Source organism: Lygodium microphyllum, chromosome 14 (assembly GCF_053477565.2).
Source record: "Lygodium microphyllum isolate KBCC chromosome 14, Lygodium_microphyllum_v1.1.10, whole genome shotgun sequence".
Classification (NCBI taxonomy): Eukaryota; Viridiplantae; Streptophyta; class Polypodiopsida; order Schizaeales; family Lygodiaceae; genus Lygodium; species Lygodium microphyllum.
Window position 1 is genome coordinate 89,561,279 of NC_141148.1, and position 12,893 is coordinate 89,574,171.

At 43.4% G+C, this 12,893-nt stretch overlaps 1 protein-coding gene across 13 annotated transcripts in view; it reads right to left on the reverse strand.

Annotated features, from left to right (window-relative positions):
* Nucleotides 1-382: 382 nt before the first annotated feature.
* The window catches only part of LOC148025837 (1-phosphatidylinositol-3-phosphate 5-kinase FAB1B-like), a 51,418-nt gene continuing 38,907 nt past the window's right edge, over nucleotides 383-12,893 (reverse strand). Inside the window, exons 4-15 of one of the 13 annotated variants that reach the window (XR_015693160.1) lie at nucleotides 7,145-7,489; nucleotides 6,587-7,043; nucleotides 6,124-6,485; nucleotides 5,387-5,715; nucleotides 5,169-5,295; nucleotides 4,816-4,974; nucleotides 2,670-4,484; nucleotides 2,293-2,559; nucleotides 1,571-2,206; nucleotides 1,325-1,365; nucleotides 1,058-1,125; nucleotides 384-908 (exon numbers count right to left, since the gene is read on the reverse strand). Coding sequence is in view for 3 of the 13 variants with exons in the window: in XM_087693093.1 (XP_087549219.1) it covers nucleotides 1,853-2,206; nucleotides 2,293-2,559; nucleotides 2,670-4,484; nucleotides 4,816-4,974; nucleotides 5,169-5,295; nucleotides 5,387-5,715; nucleotides 6,124-6,485; nucleotides 6,587-7,043; nucleotides 7,145-7,489 (4,215 nt within the window). In the remaining 10 variants the exon portion in view is untranslated. Of the gene's footprint in view, nucleotides 2,207-2,292; nucleotides 2,560-2,669; nucleotides 4,485-4,815; nucleotides 4,975-5,168; nucleotides 5,296-5,386; nucleotides 5,716-6,123; nucleotides 6,486-6,586; nucleotides 7,044-7,144; nucleotides 7,490-12,893 lie in introns of all 13 variants that reach the window. The other 12 variants (XR_015693156.1, XR_015693158.1, XR_015693159.1 and 9 more) reach the window with 12 other exon arrangements.

Here is a 12,893-nt window from a genome sequence, read left to right on the forward strand (position 1 = left end):
TATGGTGTTTAATCCACTTGGATCTTTTATCATGGCCAATAACTGATGCATAATACGATAATGCAAGGTTCTAACAAGTGATTTCACTTGGTCTGACTTTATCCAATACTGTTATAATGAGTAAAAAAAGATCACCAAATATTGATGTCATGTACCTCCAAAGAACAAAGAGAGAGAGAACCCGACTATGATACCCTTAATTTTGTTTCATTTCTGCACTGAAGTAAACACTACCACGTTTGTATAAGAGCTACAGTCAGTAGCAGACCTTGGAATCTAGCACCTGAGAATTTAATCACATGATGGACCCACCCAGTCACATAGGTTGTGGGGCCCCATTGTTGGGAGACGTAAATGTTTTGAAGTACTACTGAGTTTGCTGAAGCACAGAAAAACATGTAATTTTTCAGGCATCACATTCAAAAGAGCATGAGAGGTTTTGAATGGAAAAACATACTTACCCCCACTGTACATCTCTTAAAGTGTGCATTCACTGACAAAGATGCCCATTCTCTCTGCAACTGATGGAAGATACCCATTATCATTGTGCATTATTCAATGCACCAAGCCAAAGTCAAAGCTACAACACAAAGCTTGTCATCGTCGTTTAAAGCAAAGATACATGACTCACAACAATACATGAAACCATATAATAGCCAGTTGATGAATTGCATCACATGGCTTTTGTCATTGTAGTCATAGATAGTTGAAGTCCAACACATTTGGAACACTACCAATGGACAGAAAGGGATCTACCCCTTGATCGCCCAAAAAGGTGAATAGAACTCAGTTGACTCAAACATCCATAATGTTAACTGAAAGCCTTCCTCTCATAAATTGCACTGACAGACACAAAAGATCAAGTTCCGAAGCAAACGAATTTTATACCCCAGAGCAATCACCTTCTCCTGCAGACAGAGTAAAATTATAAAGCATATCTGTACAGATAGAATATAGAACCAGCTATACCTGGAAGATTTTGTTGCTAATCTGGAGGGCGGAAAAAAATTATGCATCACTCTTCATAGTGTCAATCTCAAATCCAAAAAAGGAGTACCATAGCTGAAGAGCTCCAGTAGTTCTGCCATATGAAGCATCTTGACGGTGCACTTGAAGAACACACACCTGTTGATCAAAAGTAGCCACTACATAGAGTCAAAACTGAAGTGAATTGAGAAAGACCAAGAGACTACCAGATTTATGATTCAAAGAGAACAGGCTCGTGTAGCTTTCTATAAAAGTAATGTCACCATTATACCATATTTACCTGCATTCTACAGTTTCATTTTATGGAGGAGCATCATCTTTAGGAGATCTTACAGACCTGTCAATCGTTGTCGATGAAAGTGTCCAAATCTAATGCATCTTGAGATAAGACACAGAAGAGAGGAAAAAACAAGTAATGGTGTTCGAAAAAGCATGCACCCAAAAGAAAAAGTTAGCGTTACAGAATAAACCTAACATCTACTGGAAGAACATCAAAGAATCTATCAGTTCATGCATGCATTGCAGTGATCCTAATTGCTGCCTCAATGACCTGAATGTTCAGAGCCCACAAGATTACCAATACCAGTCAGGAATTATCTGCACAGCTGGTCCACAATCTTTAGCTGCACTGCCTGACTTTTGTTGGCCAAATAGGCTGTTTCCACCTGTACAAGCAATCAATAGGAGATTATACCACTCAATGAAACAGAACCAGTAATTAGTACCATAGGTATTAACCCTCAAAATGCATTTATAAGACTGATACACCCCATGAAAAGGTGGTCAGGATCTTCACTATATAAACTCTTGTTGGAAATACACATGAATTTGGCCACAATACTAGCCTCTTTCAAAGAATGTTGTTTTACAGTACTTCGTCTTCTTCTGATTTTTTGGTTTGGGAAGATTTAGAACAGCTTTCCACTGTGACTGGGTCAGTCAGAGATGGAGCATACAGTTCGGTGGAAGGTGACCATTGATCAGGAACCATCAAAAAGTAGGTCTTCATAGCTTTTCGAAACCGTTTTTTGTACTGCTTTGGTGAAATTACTGTAGGAGCAGCATGCTTTGGCCCCCCTAAAATACCAGAGGCCTTCACCCAGGTCTCCAAGTGCTTATCCCACGTATATTGCCTCAAAAAATCAATTATACCGAGAACCAACTCTTTTCGCTCCTCATCCACTCCCACTAGTAATGAGTAGTCCATAACATCTGCTGACTGCAACCATGACCCACAAGTTAAATAACAAAATGTGCAAATTGTGTATCAACTGCCTAAACAAAATGTGTTCAGAAGCTACCAACCGCCAGAAAAGATGTGTCATTCCAGACTGCCCGTTCCAGTATACGCTTTGCTTTATTGCCAATGAAAATAGGATTGGTCAACATTGATTCCAAAAGATTCTGATCTAGCAGAACCTTATTTTTTCCTGTAGTATCAGCATTATATCGAGATCTTAATGAGCCCTTTAAGTCATAAAGTCGATTTACATGCCGCCCATACAAGAGATTTTCCATGACCATGAGATCCATTCGAGCTTCTTTGCCACTTCTCCCTGGTTTTATTGTGACCTGTTAAGCCCATCACACTCTTAGATGTAAGTTCAATAACTCAGGATCAGAAAGTTGGATAAACATCCCCTGCAAAAGCAAGAAAATAAGAGTCTTGCAGAACAACTTGCCTGAAAGATGCCAAGAATTTTAGCCAAGCAAGTAGGGCTTCCAGTTGTTACAGCATCTGAGAGATACTTGAAGTATTGTGGAGCAAATTTGATGAAGGACTCAAGTTCTATCTTGGTGACTTGTTTGATAACAAATCTATCATCTGCGGTTTTAGCAAAGAAAACATTGCTTTTCCCACCTTGGGCACCCCACTTCTTACACCGGCAAAGAGAGCGAATAAACTCCATCTGACCTGGACAGCATTTGTTTCTCAAAGCATCAAATTGCCTTGCATAATAGCATGTCACTGTGTACTTGGCTCTTCCTTGTGGCCCGTCATCTCTGAATGACACTTTTACATGGGTAGCCTTAGAAAACTGGAAACTCCGACTCTCTTTTAGGCTTGCCTGGATAAAATCATCAGGCTGATTGGTCTTGTCCCTTGAAGCGAATCCCACTTGTTCAGATAGGCCATCCACAAACAGTAGAGGATGTGATAGAACCAATTGTCTGCTTGAGATACCTACATCATTACTCCCATCCCTTCCTCCCCTCCTTTCTTCTTTATCTATCTCAGTTCTATCCAATATATGAGCTTGATACTGATGAGATGTTATTGCATAAGCTATTACACTAGTGGGTTCGTCATCATAGACAGGAATCACCGTATCATTGATGCCCAGTGGCAGGAACACTCGAGCTTCTTCGCCTGGCAAAATGATACAGGATGTGACATCAGAATCTATTCTTGATGATAAGCCTGATGAGCCAGCCAAAGAATTTCGAGAACCCTTGCTATACGACCTGTACAAATTTGAGAATGGAGTACCAATCCAAGCTCCCAAATCATCTGCCTTATTCATGACCTTACCAGGTGAGCTAAGGGCATTCACTGTATCGAAATCGGAAGAGCACTTTATTAAAGGTGTAAAGTTATGTCTTGGATGGGATTCAACCTCAGGTGAAATATCAGTGCAGGCACCAGTTTCCTCGCCAACTGCAAATTTGTCAGAAAGATTGCTATGTGAATGAATTTCTTGTCCACTAGCTGTAATGTTCACTGTATGTGCTTCAACCACTTGCACCTTGCCTGTCCAAGCTGCTTCAAATGTATCAGATAGATCAGGAAGACGGGGGAATCGATCTTCCAATAACGCCCTTTGGACTAATATTTCATCTTCCAATACATTTTGACACAACGTTATTTTGTATTCTGCTATTTTACTGTCTAAATCCGTACTTTTTGCAAATTCCACACCATCCGAACCTACAGTTACTGATCCTTCTAGACCAACTGTATGTTTTCCTTCCACAGTCCCTAAGAGATCTTCCACATGAGAGACTCTCTCACAGGTGACTTGAGAAGAATTATGTGTAATGGTACTACAGTTATGGTCGTTAAGCACTAGGTCATTTGTGCAGTTAACTTTCTCCTCTGCATCTGCACCCTTGAGCAGTGTAGCCACACGATGCACTGAAACATCTGTTTCACAAGAAAAGTTGCTCCCCTGAACATGCACTCCATTGAGGCTCTGAAAAGTGTCGTACAATATACTGTTGCATGACTTGCTCTTTTCAGAAGCCCACGAAGTTTTGTCCCCAAACACTTCTTTACTTTCAATAGATGCAGATGGAGCAGGTGGATCCTTCAAATTGATAGATTTGGACATAATGCCAATCTTTTGGAGTCTGAAAAGAACCAGTAAACGATGAAAGAGCCTATTCCATTTAACAGACAAGAAAGCCAATCTCTGCCTTGCCAAATTTAGCTCCAATATGTCAGCAATCAATGGTTTTAGGCCTATTGGAGTGGGTGCTGCCTTCTGCAAGATCTCCTGAAACATCAAGCCGTGTTTGCATGATGCCACAGGGAGGTACTTCATTAAGAATGGAACTGTATGTTAAACAAGAAAATCCTCTCCAACTTTACTATAAGACGTGTGATTCATATGCACTCAACCAAGCACATGGGCATGCATGTGTATGTGTACATTTATGTGAAGACTATTCCCTTTGTACATTAATGACATGATGAACATTGATTTCGCAAGAAAATTGTGCATATGCATCTGTGTGCACCTGCTTGAACATTTTGCAATGTACAATTATTTGCACCATTTTGGTGCTACACTTCAGTTTTAGTCAATTCTGTGGTAAGATCCTTACCACAAAAGCTTCCTGATCAACACGTAATGCAGCTTCATATTCTGTTAAACGTGTCTTGGCTTCAGCAACTAGACCAGTTCTGTATCCTGCTAATTTTTCTTCGATTTGATGAAGTGCACTATAAGCTTTCGCAAAAATTAGTTTCCCATTATCTGTCACCTAAATGAAAAACACAGGGAAACAAAACACAACATGCCCCATTAACAAAACATTTAGAAAACTAACACAATAATGCTCTAAAAGATAACATTGTAACCCTCAAAAAGACTGGTCTGAGAATCACATGTTCAATCCCAGTAGTTGATTTTCCAAGGATGAAGAAAAACCACTTTTAAAAAGCTAAAAATAAATACCTCGCGAACTTCCTTCAACAACCAGTCATCTAGTGCAGGATTATTAAATTCCAGCTTTGGTGGTGGTAGAAATACAGAATAAACATTTATTGGAGCATATCTGAAACATGCCACCATGCTCCCAAATCTGCTAAAAAGGAACACTGGGAATGCTGAGCTCTTCAATCAATTTGAGCATAAACATAAACATACATCACTCTAAGACTTTACAAACTTACCCATAAAATCTCAGGCAGTCTCTATGCAAAGAGTGGCCACAAGCTGCTATTCTACTTGCAGCAGCATGATTTGAAAAGCTAAGCTCCAGAAACTTGCCAAAAGACAGACCCCAAGCAGCATCTGACATTAGTATCCTTGGAGTCGCAGGAGGAACAGTGCTCGTATGAGGACACTTAAGACACCGATGCCACATCCAGATTTTACCCTCACTTTCTCCAGTCAAAATTTGATTCTGATGACGTACAGAAATAGTCAAACTGCCCTGCCTGTGCATGTAGCAATGTATGTGAGCATCTCTAGTCTCCTCGCAATATCCACATCCATTATTCTGCAACAGAGCATAGTACTGTTGCTTATTGAATAACCAGTCAGAGCTGTATGAAAGTGGTTCATATACCATTGAAACATTACTGAAAAAAGGTTTTCTTTCTTTCAACGACTGCTAAGGTCATCAAAGTAACTTGTCCTCAGATAACACTTGAATTCATCAAAAGATTTAACAACAGAGCTTTTTGACTACAATGTCATGCACAGTTTACAATCAACATAATGTGGAGCCCCATAAATGGTAAATATCATCGCATAATGGCATTGTGAATCAGTTGCCATAATTCTTTGAATTAAAGACTGTATAATTATGACCTTATTATCACTTTCCAATCCAACTCAGCCACAAGTTAAATGCATCCATGAGTTGTAGTGAAAATGAGTTAAGAGATGTGGAAGAGCAGTTTACCACATCAAAAACATTGTCGCGTAGAAATCTACCAAGGGGTTTGTCAAAGCTTCCATAATATCTAATTCTGTAGACATGACCTCTCACACATACTGTCCCTTTTCTCAGGCAGCTACTTGAGAATGAGACAAGAATACTTTGATGATCAGATGGTGGTGGAGGAAAATCTTCATGACTTGTATCCTGTTCCTCCCAAAATAAGCCATCCTGGGCTTCGATGGATGCCTCAATCTGTGAATCCTGTCCAATGCTTATCTCTGACTCTACCTTCACCAGCCTTGGCATATTTAATCCATCAAGTTCTGCAGTAACACAAGGATTTGACTTCAGAAAGGCCTCATCTTCTAGTCTGTCAAGTTTGTCTGTTTAAGTCATACATTAAATGTTTCATCAACAAATAAGTTTGCAGTATAATGCAAGAGCATGTTCAGAATTTTTACGAGAATATGTGAGGAAAAGTCACCAGATGAAGAATCCTTCAGCGACAAAGGTGGTGCACTTCTTGTATTGCTGAAGGCATCGGGAACAATTCCTTGGGGAATACCATGAGGAAAGTATGTCTTTGATGCCCCATACGCCATAGATGATGTGGACACCGGTATCCCTGATATTTTGGTATCCATGTCATTCCAGCTTTGTTTTGTATCACGTGAAGGTGGTTGCTGAGAATTTTGCAGTGATTTCCCTGAAACAGGCGGAAAGAAACCAGGTATGGTCGTTATAGATCTGTCATGTTTTGACTGTTTCTCTGGTAAGGCAACACTTAATGGGGGAGACTTGAAAGGTGAATCTGGAACTGTAGCACCCTCATCCACCAAAAATGAAGTCTCCAAAGCTAATTGGTAGGCTGCAAAAATGGCATATTGAACAGTACGCTTGACCCTTTTTAACTGATCAATGTTTGAGCCCTTAAGCAGCACCTGAAATATTTAAGACTATTCATCATTACCAATAATAAGTTTTAGCCACACTAACCAAATGCAGAATGAGTGTTGCTTATAGAATTGTGTAGGAATCATACAGTGCAGCCCAATGGCCTTGAGCAGCCCTCGAAGAACATTAGTAATTTTGTTGCTTTTTTTCCTCCTTGGGAAACATCTCCAAGATCCTCCAGAACTTTTTCCACATGAAACAACTCGCAATGCCCGCACTTTGATTTTATAAGGCGATCTGGAGCAGCCACTATTTCTGCACCAGTACATCTAGCAATACGTTCCAATAGAGGCCTTTTCACATTTAGCACCAAAGTGATTTGCTTAGCTAACAAAGTTTCTTGTGCTTGCCTTGCAACAGTCTTCTCAACAATCACAACATTGGGATGATGTGCCTCAATTCTTGAAACGGCCATGCTGAGATATTCCTTCTCCTTCAAAAAGGAACCACAATGTCATTAGCGTAACACTTAGATTGGAAAAGACACATGTGGAGATGCTTGGAAAACACTTAAATTAACAAAAAAAAATGAGTGCATTTACCAAAACGAAATGCAAGATTTGTGCAAATCAAAAAAAGCATAAACTAGTCCAAGCATCTGTGGGGAAAAGAGAAAACCTTCACAAACAGTCTGCTGTTTCTCCATCACGGCATTCTATGAACCTTTTTGTACAACCATTTATATTAATCTAACCTGGCCTTACCTGTCCCTTCCTTCTCTTCAGGCCCCCATGTAACCAGCATGTACACCTCCCAGGACCTGGGCAGTGGCAATAAATTTGCAAGTATTTGAGGATCAAACAGACCAAAATCTTCAGAATAATTAAATATTAGAGCTAGAGGCCATCTTTCAGACAAAAATTGATTTTCTTTCTAGTGGAATCATCTAACTTGGAGGCTATGATGCAGCATTTATCCATGACCTGTGTACATGTCCATTTCTGCCCCTATTCTAGCTATTCTCTTTGTTGCTTCTCCTTTTCATCATGCTTAAAGCCCACTTCTATTCTCCATAGTCTCTTATATCCTCATGTCCTAGAATGAATCAAGACCCCCCTCCTTGGGTATCCATGGCCCTACCTGATTGTCATTGTTGTGTGTGCAATGCCACATCTAGAGCATCTTTGATTATTGTATAATTTATTGTCCTTATCACCCATGATCGCTCATGCTGAAATTCAATGTTTGCTAAGGAGGTCTACTGCCCTTTTGAGTTCTCAAAGACCCATTTATATGAGAATGCGCAACAAAAAGGAAAGTGAACACGGATTGAATAGAGAAGGAGACTAAAAGAAAGGCAGTAGAATGAAGGAACAAAAGACTAAATTATGCAAAGCTGCAATGGTCAACCCCAACATGCGGCTTGAACTATGGAAGTGGACCACCCTTTAACTCTACACCCTTATACATCATTAGCAAGAATGCCACCCTTTAACACTGCCTTACACACACCCGCAAGTGTGCTACTCTCTTGTTGAGCTAAAAAAGCATTACATGCTGATTAGCCTCTTAAACAGCACCAAAAAATGCTTAATTAATGAAAAACCCTAAAATGGGGAGCCTAACCTGATATTGTGTGACTTCAATGAGCCAATAGTGGCAAACTCAGTGAGTAACCGCTAATATTCGGTCAACTTGACTTTCAAATCATCATGTTCCTTAATCAAAAACTCCTAAAGCTCAAAACCGAGATTGATATGTCAAGTGTAATCTTGCACCGCATAGTGGTAAATGAGATGACTCCAATGCTTAGATGCGGGGGGGAAGTGCTGTAATTAAGAGTGGAACTCAGGAAGCAACCCCTGCATTAACTTAACATTGATTGTGCCATTGCGGGCTCTCCATTGACGGATGTGATTAGTGTGAGGTAATTGAGGGTCTAGCATAGGCCCTAGTTTTGAATAAGCTGCTTGAAAAATACTTTCACTTCATTCAGCACATTATCTTGTTGCCCCAATTGTCAGAGTGCAGCAGTGCGGAAGCGTAGGACTGAGAGAGAGAGAGAACGCAGAGAGAGAAGAGAGAGAAAGAGACAGTGGACGATGAAGATCTGCTGTATAAAGAATGCTGAATACAAAGATATGCAGATATATACACGGGCGCAGTGCGCTGGACTGCGTGTCTCCACCTCGACGATGCAACCTGCTGTCCACCTCGAAGTCCGCTGCAGTCTGCACTGTCTACTGTCTGAAATCTGTGAACAGAGACAGAATCTGCGCATCACCGGTCTGTAATCTGCGAGCAGAGAAGTGTGTAAGACTGCTGAGAATGTCAGGTATAAATAGCCGACAACCGGGGCAAAAGAGGGCTGCATTAAATGCAGCCGACTGGGCTGCAGGCAGTCGGACTGCCACGTGGCAGTCCGCTTGCACAGTCCGACTGTGCAGACTGCCTGCCTGCCTGGCTATGATCTCTAACACCCCCTCTCAGAGCCTGGGCAGGGCAGAAGCCTGAGGGATCTGGAATGTCTCCGAAGTAGAGCCTGAGGAAGTGCCTTCGTAAACAAATCCGCAAGATTGTCCTCCGTCTTGCAATACTCCACAGTGATGGTCTTATCCAGAAGCTTTTCTCGGATGAAGTGGTACTGGATCTCAATGTGCTTCGTCCGGGCATGAAAAACAGGGTTCCTTGCCAAGGCAATGCAACTCTCATTGTCACATCGCAGCAATGTAGGACGAGTCTGGGGGCACCCAAGCTCCTCCAATAATCTCCGAAGCCACACAACCTCGCATGTGGTGGATGACGCGGCCCGATACTCCGCCTCAGTAGACGAAAGGGCTACCGTGGGTTGCTTCTTGCTACTACTCCATGAAATAACACCTGTACCCAAAGTAAAGCAGTAACCTGTAGTAGACCGCCTATGGTCCACGTCACCGGCCCAATCCGAGACGCTCCAACCTGCAAGTACAAGATCTGACCCATCTGTCCCTGCGGGGTAATGAATCCCTAAATCAGACGTCCCCCTCAGATACCGAAGTATCCTCTGAGCAGCCTGCCAATGCACCGTCTTAGGTTCACTCATGAACCCTGCCAAGAGCCCAACAGCAAAACATAGATCAACCCTGGTGTTGAGAAGCCAAATCAAGGACCCAATCAACTGTCAATAGCGGGACGCATCCGCGAAAGGAGAAGCTGAATGGGAAGTGGCCTTCCAGTTCGGATCCATAGGAGTAGAGAGGGCCCGACAATCCTCCATCTCAAAAGACACCAAGAGCTCCTGTACATATCTCTGTTGAGAGATAAAGATCCCCCTCTGAGACTGATAAATCTCATGGCCCAAAAAGAAATGGAGTAGACCCAAATCCGTCATCTCGAACGTCCGATATAAAGCTGACTTCGTCTCCTAGACCTGCTGTGCATCATCACCTGTGAGAATCAAATCATCAACATATAAGACAAACAGCACACAACCATCCTCGGAAGTGTGAACATACAGCTGCGGATCGGCCTTGGACCGCCGATATCCCAACTGAGACTGGAGGAACGAATCAATCTTCTCGTTCCATGCACGCGGGGCCTGCTTGAGGCCATACAAGGCCTTCTTCAACCTGTAGACTTTCCCATCTGAATAACCAAAGCCAGGAGGCTGCTCAACATAGATCTCCTCCTTCAAATCACCATTCAGGAAGGCCGACTTCACATCCAACTGATAAACAGGCCATCTCCTATGGCCAGCCAAAGCAAGAACAGCTCTAATGGTCACCATACGAGCTGTGGGGGCAAAAGTGTCATGACAGTCAATCCCTGGGCGCTGTGCAAAACCTTTAGCAACAAGGCGAGCCTTGTGCTTATCCAAAGTACCATCGCTTAGGTATTTGATCTTGAAGACCCACTTGACTCCAATCACCTTCTTCTTCGGGGGGCGTGGCACGAGTGACCAAGTGTCATTCCTCTCAATAGCCTCCAACTCGGCTTCCATAGCTTTCTTCCATGGTGCGGACTGTAAAGCCTCCTTCACGGAGGTGGGCTCTCGATCCTGCATAATACGGGTCATCAAACAATAGTTGGAGCAAACAAGCTCCGTAGAATGTGCCCGGTGCCTCCGTGACCGCCGCGGACCATCCTGCGGTCCCCACTCCTCAGGAACCCCCTCGATCCCTGAATCACGGAGTGTGTCACGAGCCCAGCAAGGAGGAGGCCGAACCTCCCCTCGACGTTCTCCATCAGCAGAAGACTCTGGAATATCCACCGGTGGTAACTCCTCAGAGGTGTCCGGTGGAACAGTAGACTCTGTGTCAGAAACAAAATCATAATCAAAAGGCACGGGCTCCAGTGGAACTGTAGAAGGAGCCCAACTCTCCCGTGGATCTCTAAGAACGGGATGCTCCTCACCCGTTGAAGTAGCCAGAACCTCCACAAACCGCACATCACAGCTAGTGTACACATCCCGCTTGACGGGATCATACAGTCGGTAGCCTTGAGACTGGGAGCTATAGCCAACAAATACCTGTTTTCGGGAAGCCGCTTCAAATTTATCACGGTGAGCCTTGGGAATGTGAACATAGGCATCACACCCAAAGACTCGAAAGTAAGAAACATCTGGCTTCGTCCCAAAATAAGCCTCAAATGGGGTTATCCCTTCCATGGCCGAAGTAGGGGATCGATTAAGGATGTGGACTGCAGTAGCCACAGCCTCGGCCCACAGAACCTGAGGGGTCTGTCGGTGCTCCATCATAGTGCGCGCCATCTCGATCACACTGCGGTTCTTCCGTTCAAGAATACCATTTTCTTGAGGAGTATTGGTATTGGCAAACTCCTGGTGAATTCCTCTATCTGCACAAAACCGAGCAAACTCATTAGAAACAAATTCACCTCCCTTGTCGGATCGCAAGGTCTTCAACTTCCGGCCTGATCGGTTCTCCTCAAAGAGAAGCCAATCCTTGAAGTGCGAGAAAGCTTCTGACTTTAATGCCAAAAAATAGGCCCATGTCATCGTGCTATAGTCATCCACGATCAGCATGAAGTACGAGCTCCCTCGCAGGGACTCATTCCTCATAGGGCCACATAGATCCGTAGATACTAGCTCCATCGGTGAAGTAGACCGCCGCGAAGCTGTGTGGGGAATGGCATCCCTATGCTGCTTCCCCCATATGCAGGAGACACATGGCTGCTGGCTCACCACTATATCCGACAACCCTCGAACAAGCTGTCCACGTGACGCCCTCCGAAGATAGTCATAGTTCAGGTGACCAAACCGAGCATGCCATAACTCTGACTGTGACTGAGAGGTAAGAAGAAGAGTAGAGAGGGCGGTGGAAGACTTCAGTTTGTAAATGCCGTTCTCCTCATATCCGGATGAGAGAACCTTCCTCGATCCACGATCAAGGACTCGCACCGTAGTACTGTCAAACTCCACCAGAAGACCAAGGGAGCAAATCTTATGAACTGAAAGGAGATGGTACCCTAATCTTGGTACATGCAAAACCTCTGAGGTATGGGTACCACCTCGTCCATCCGGAATAAGCTGCATCTTACCCCGACCTGCAACAGAAACTGAAGAGCTGTCTCCAATGAGAATCTGCCCACGCGAGGGTCGCAGCTGGGCAACACCATCTGATGAAGGAGTCATGTGCCGTGAGGCACCCCTATCAACAATCCACTCTCGAGCTTGGGGAGCCGTCATCGCAGCATCAGAAGCATTCGGTGAAGCGTCCTCAATGACAGCTAGATGAAGAAATGCAGCTGATGAGGGTGCAGCCACCGCTCCAGAATCCTTGGTGTCCTTCGTGTCTTTGTCAGGGCAATCCTTCTTCCAATGGCCAGTCTTTCCACAAATATGGAATGTGGAGTCTTTGTCCTTGTCCTTCTCCTTGTCCTTCTTAGACTTGTTATCCCCC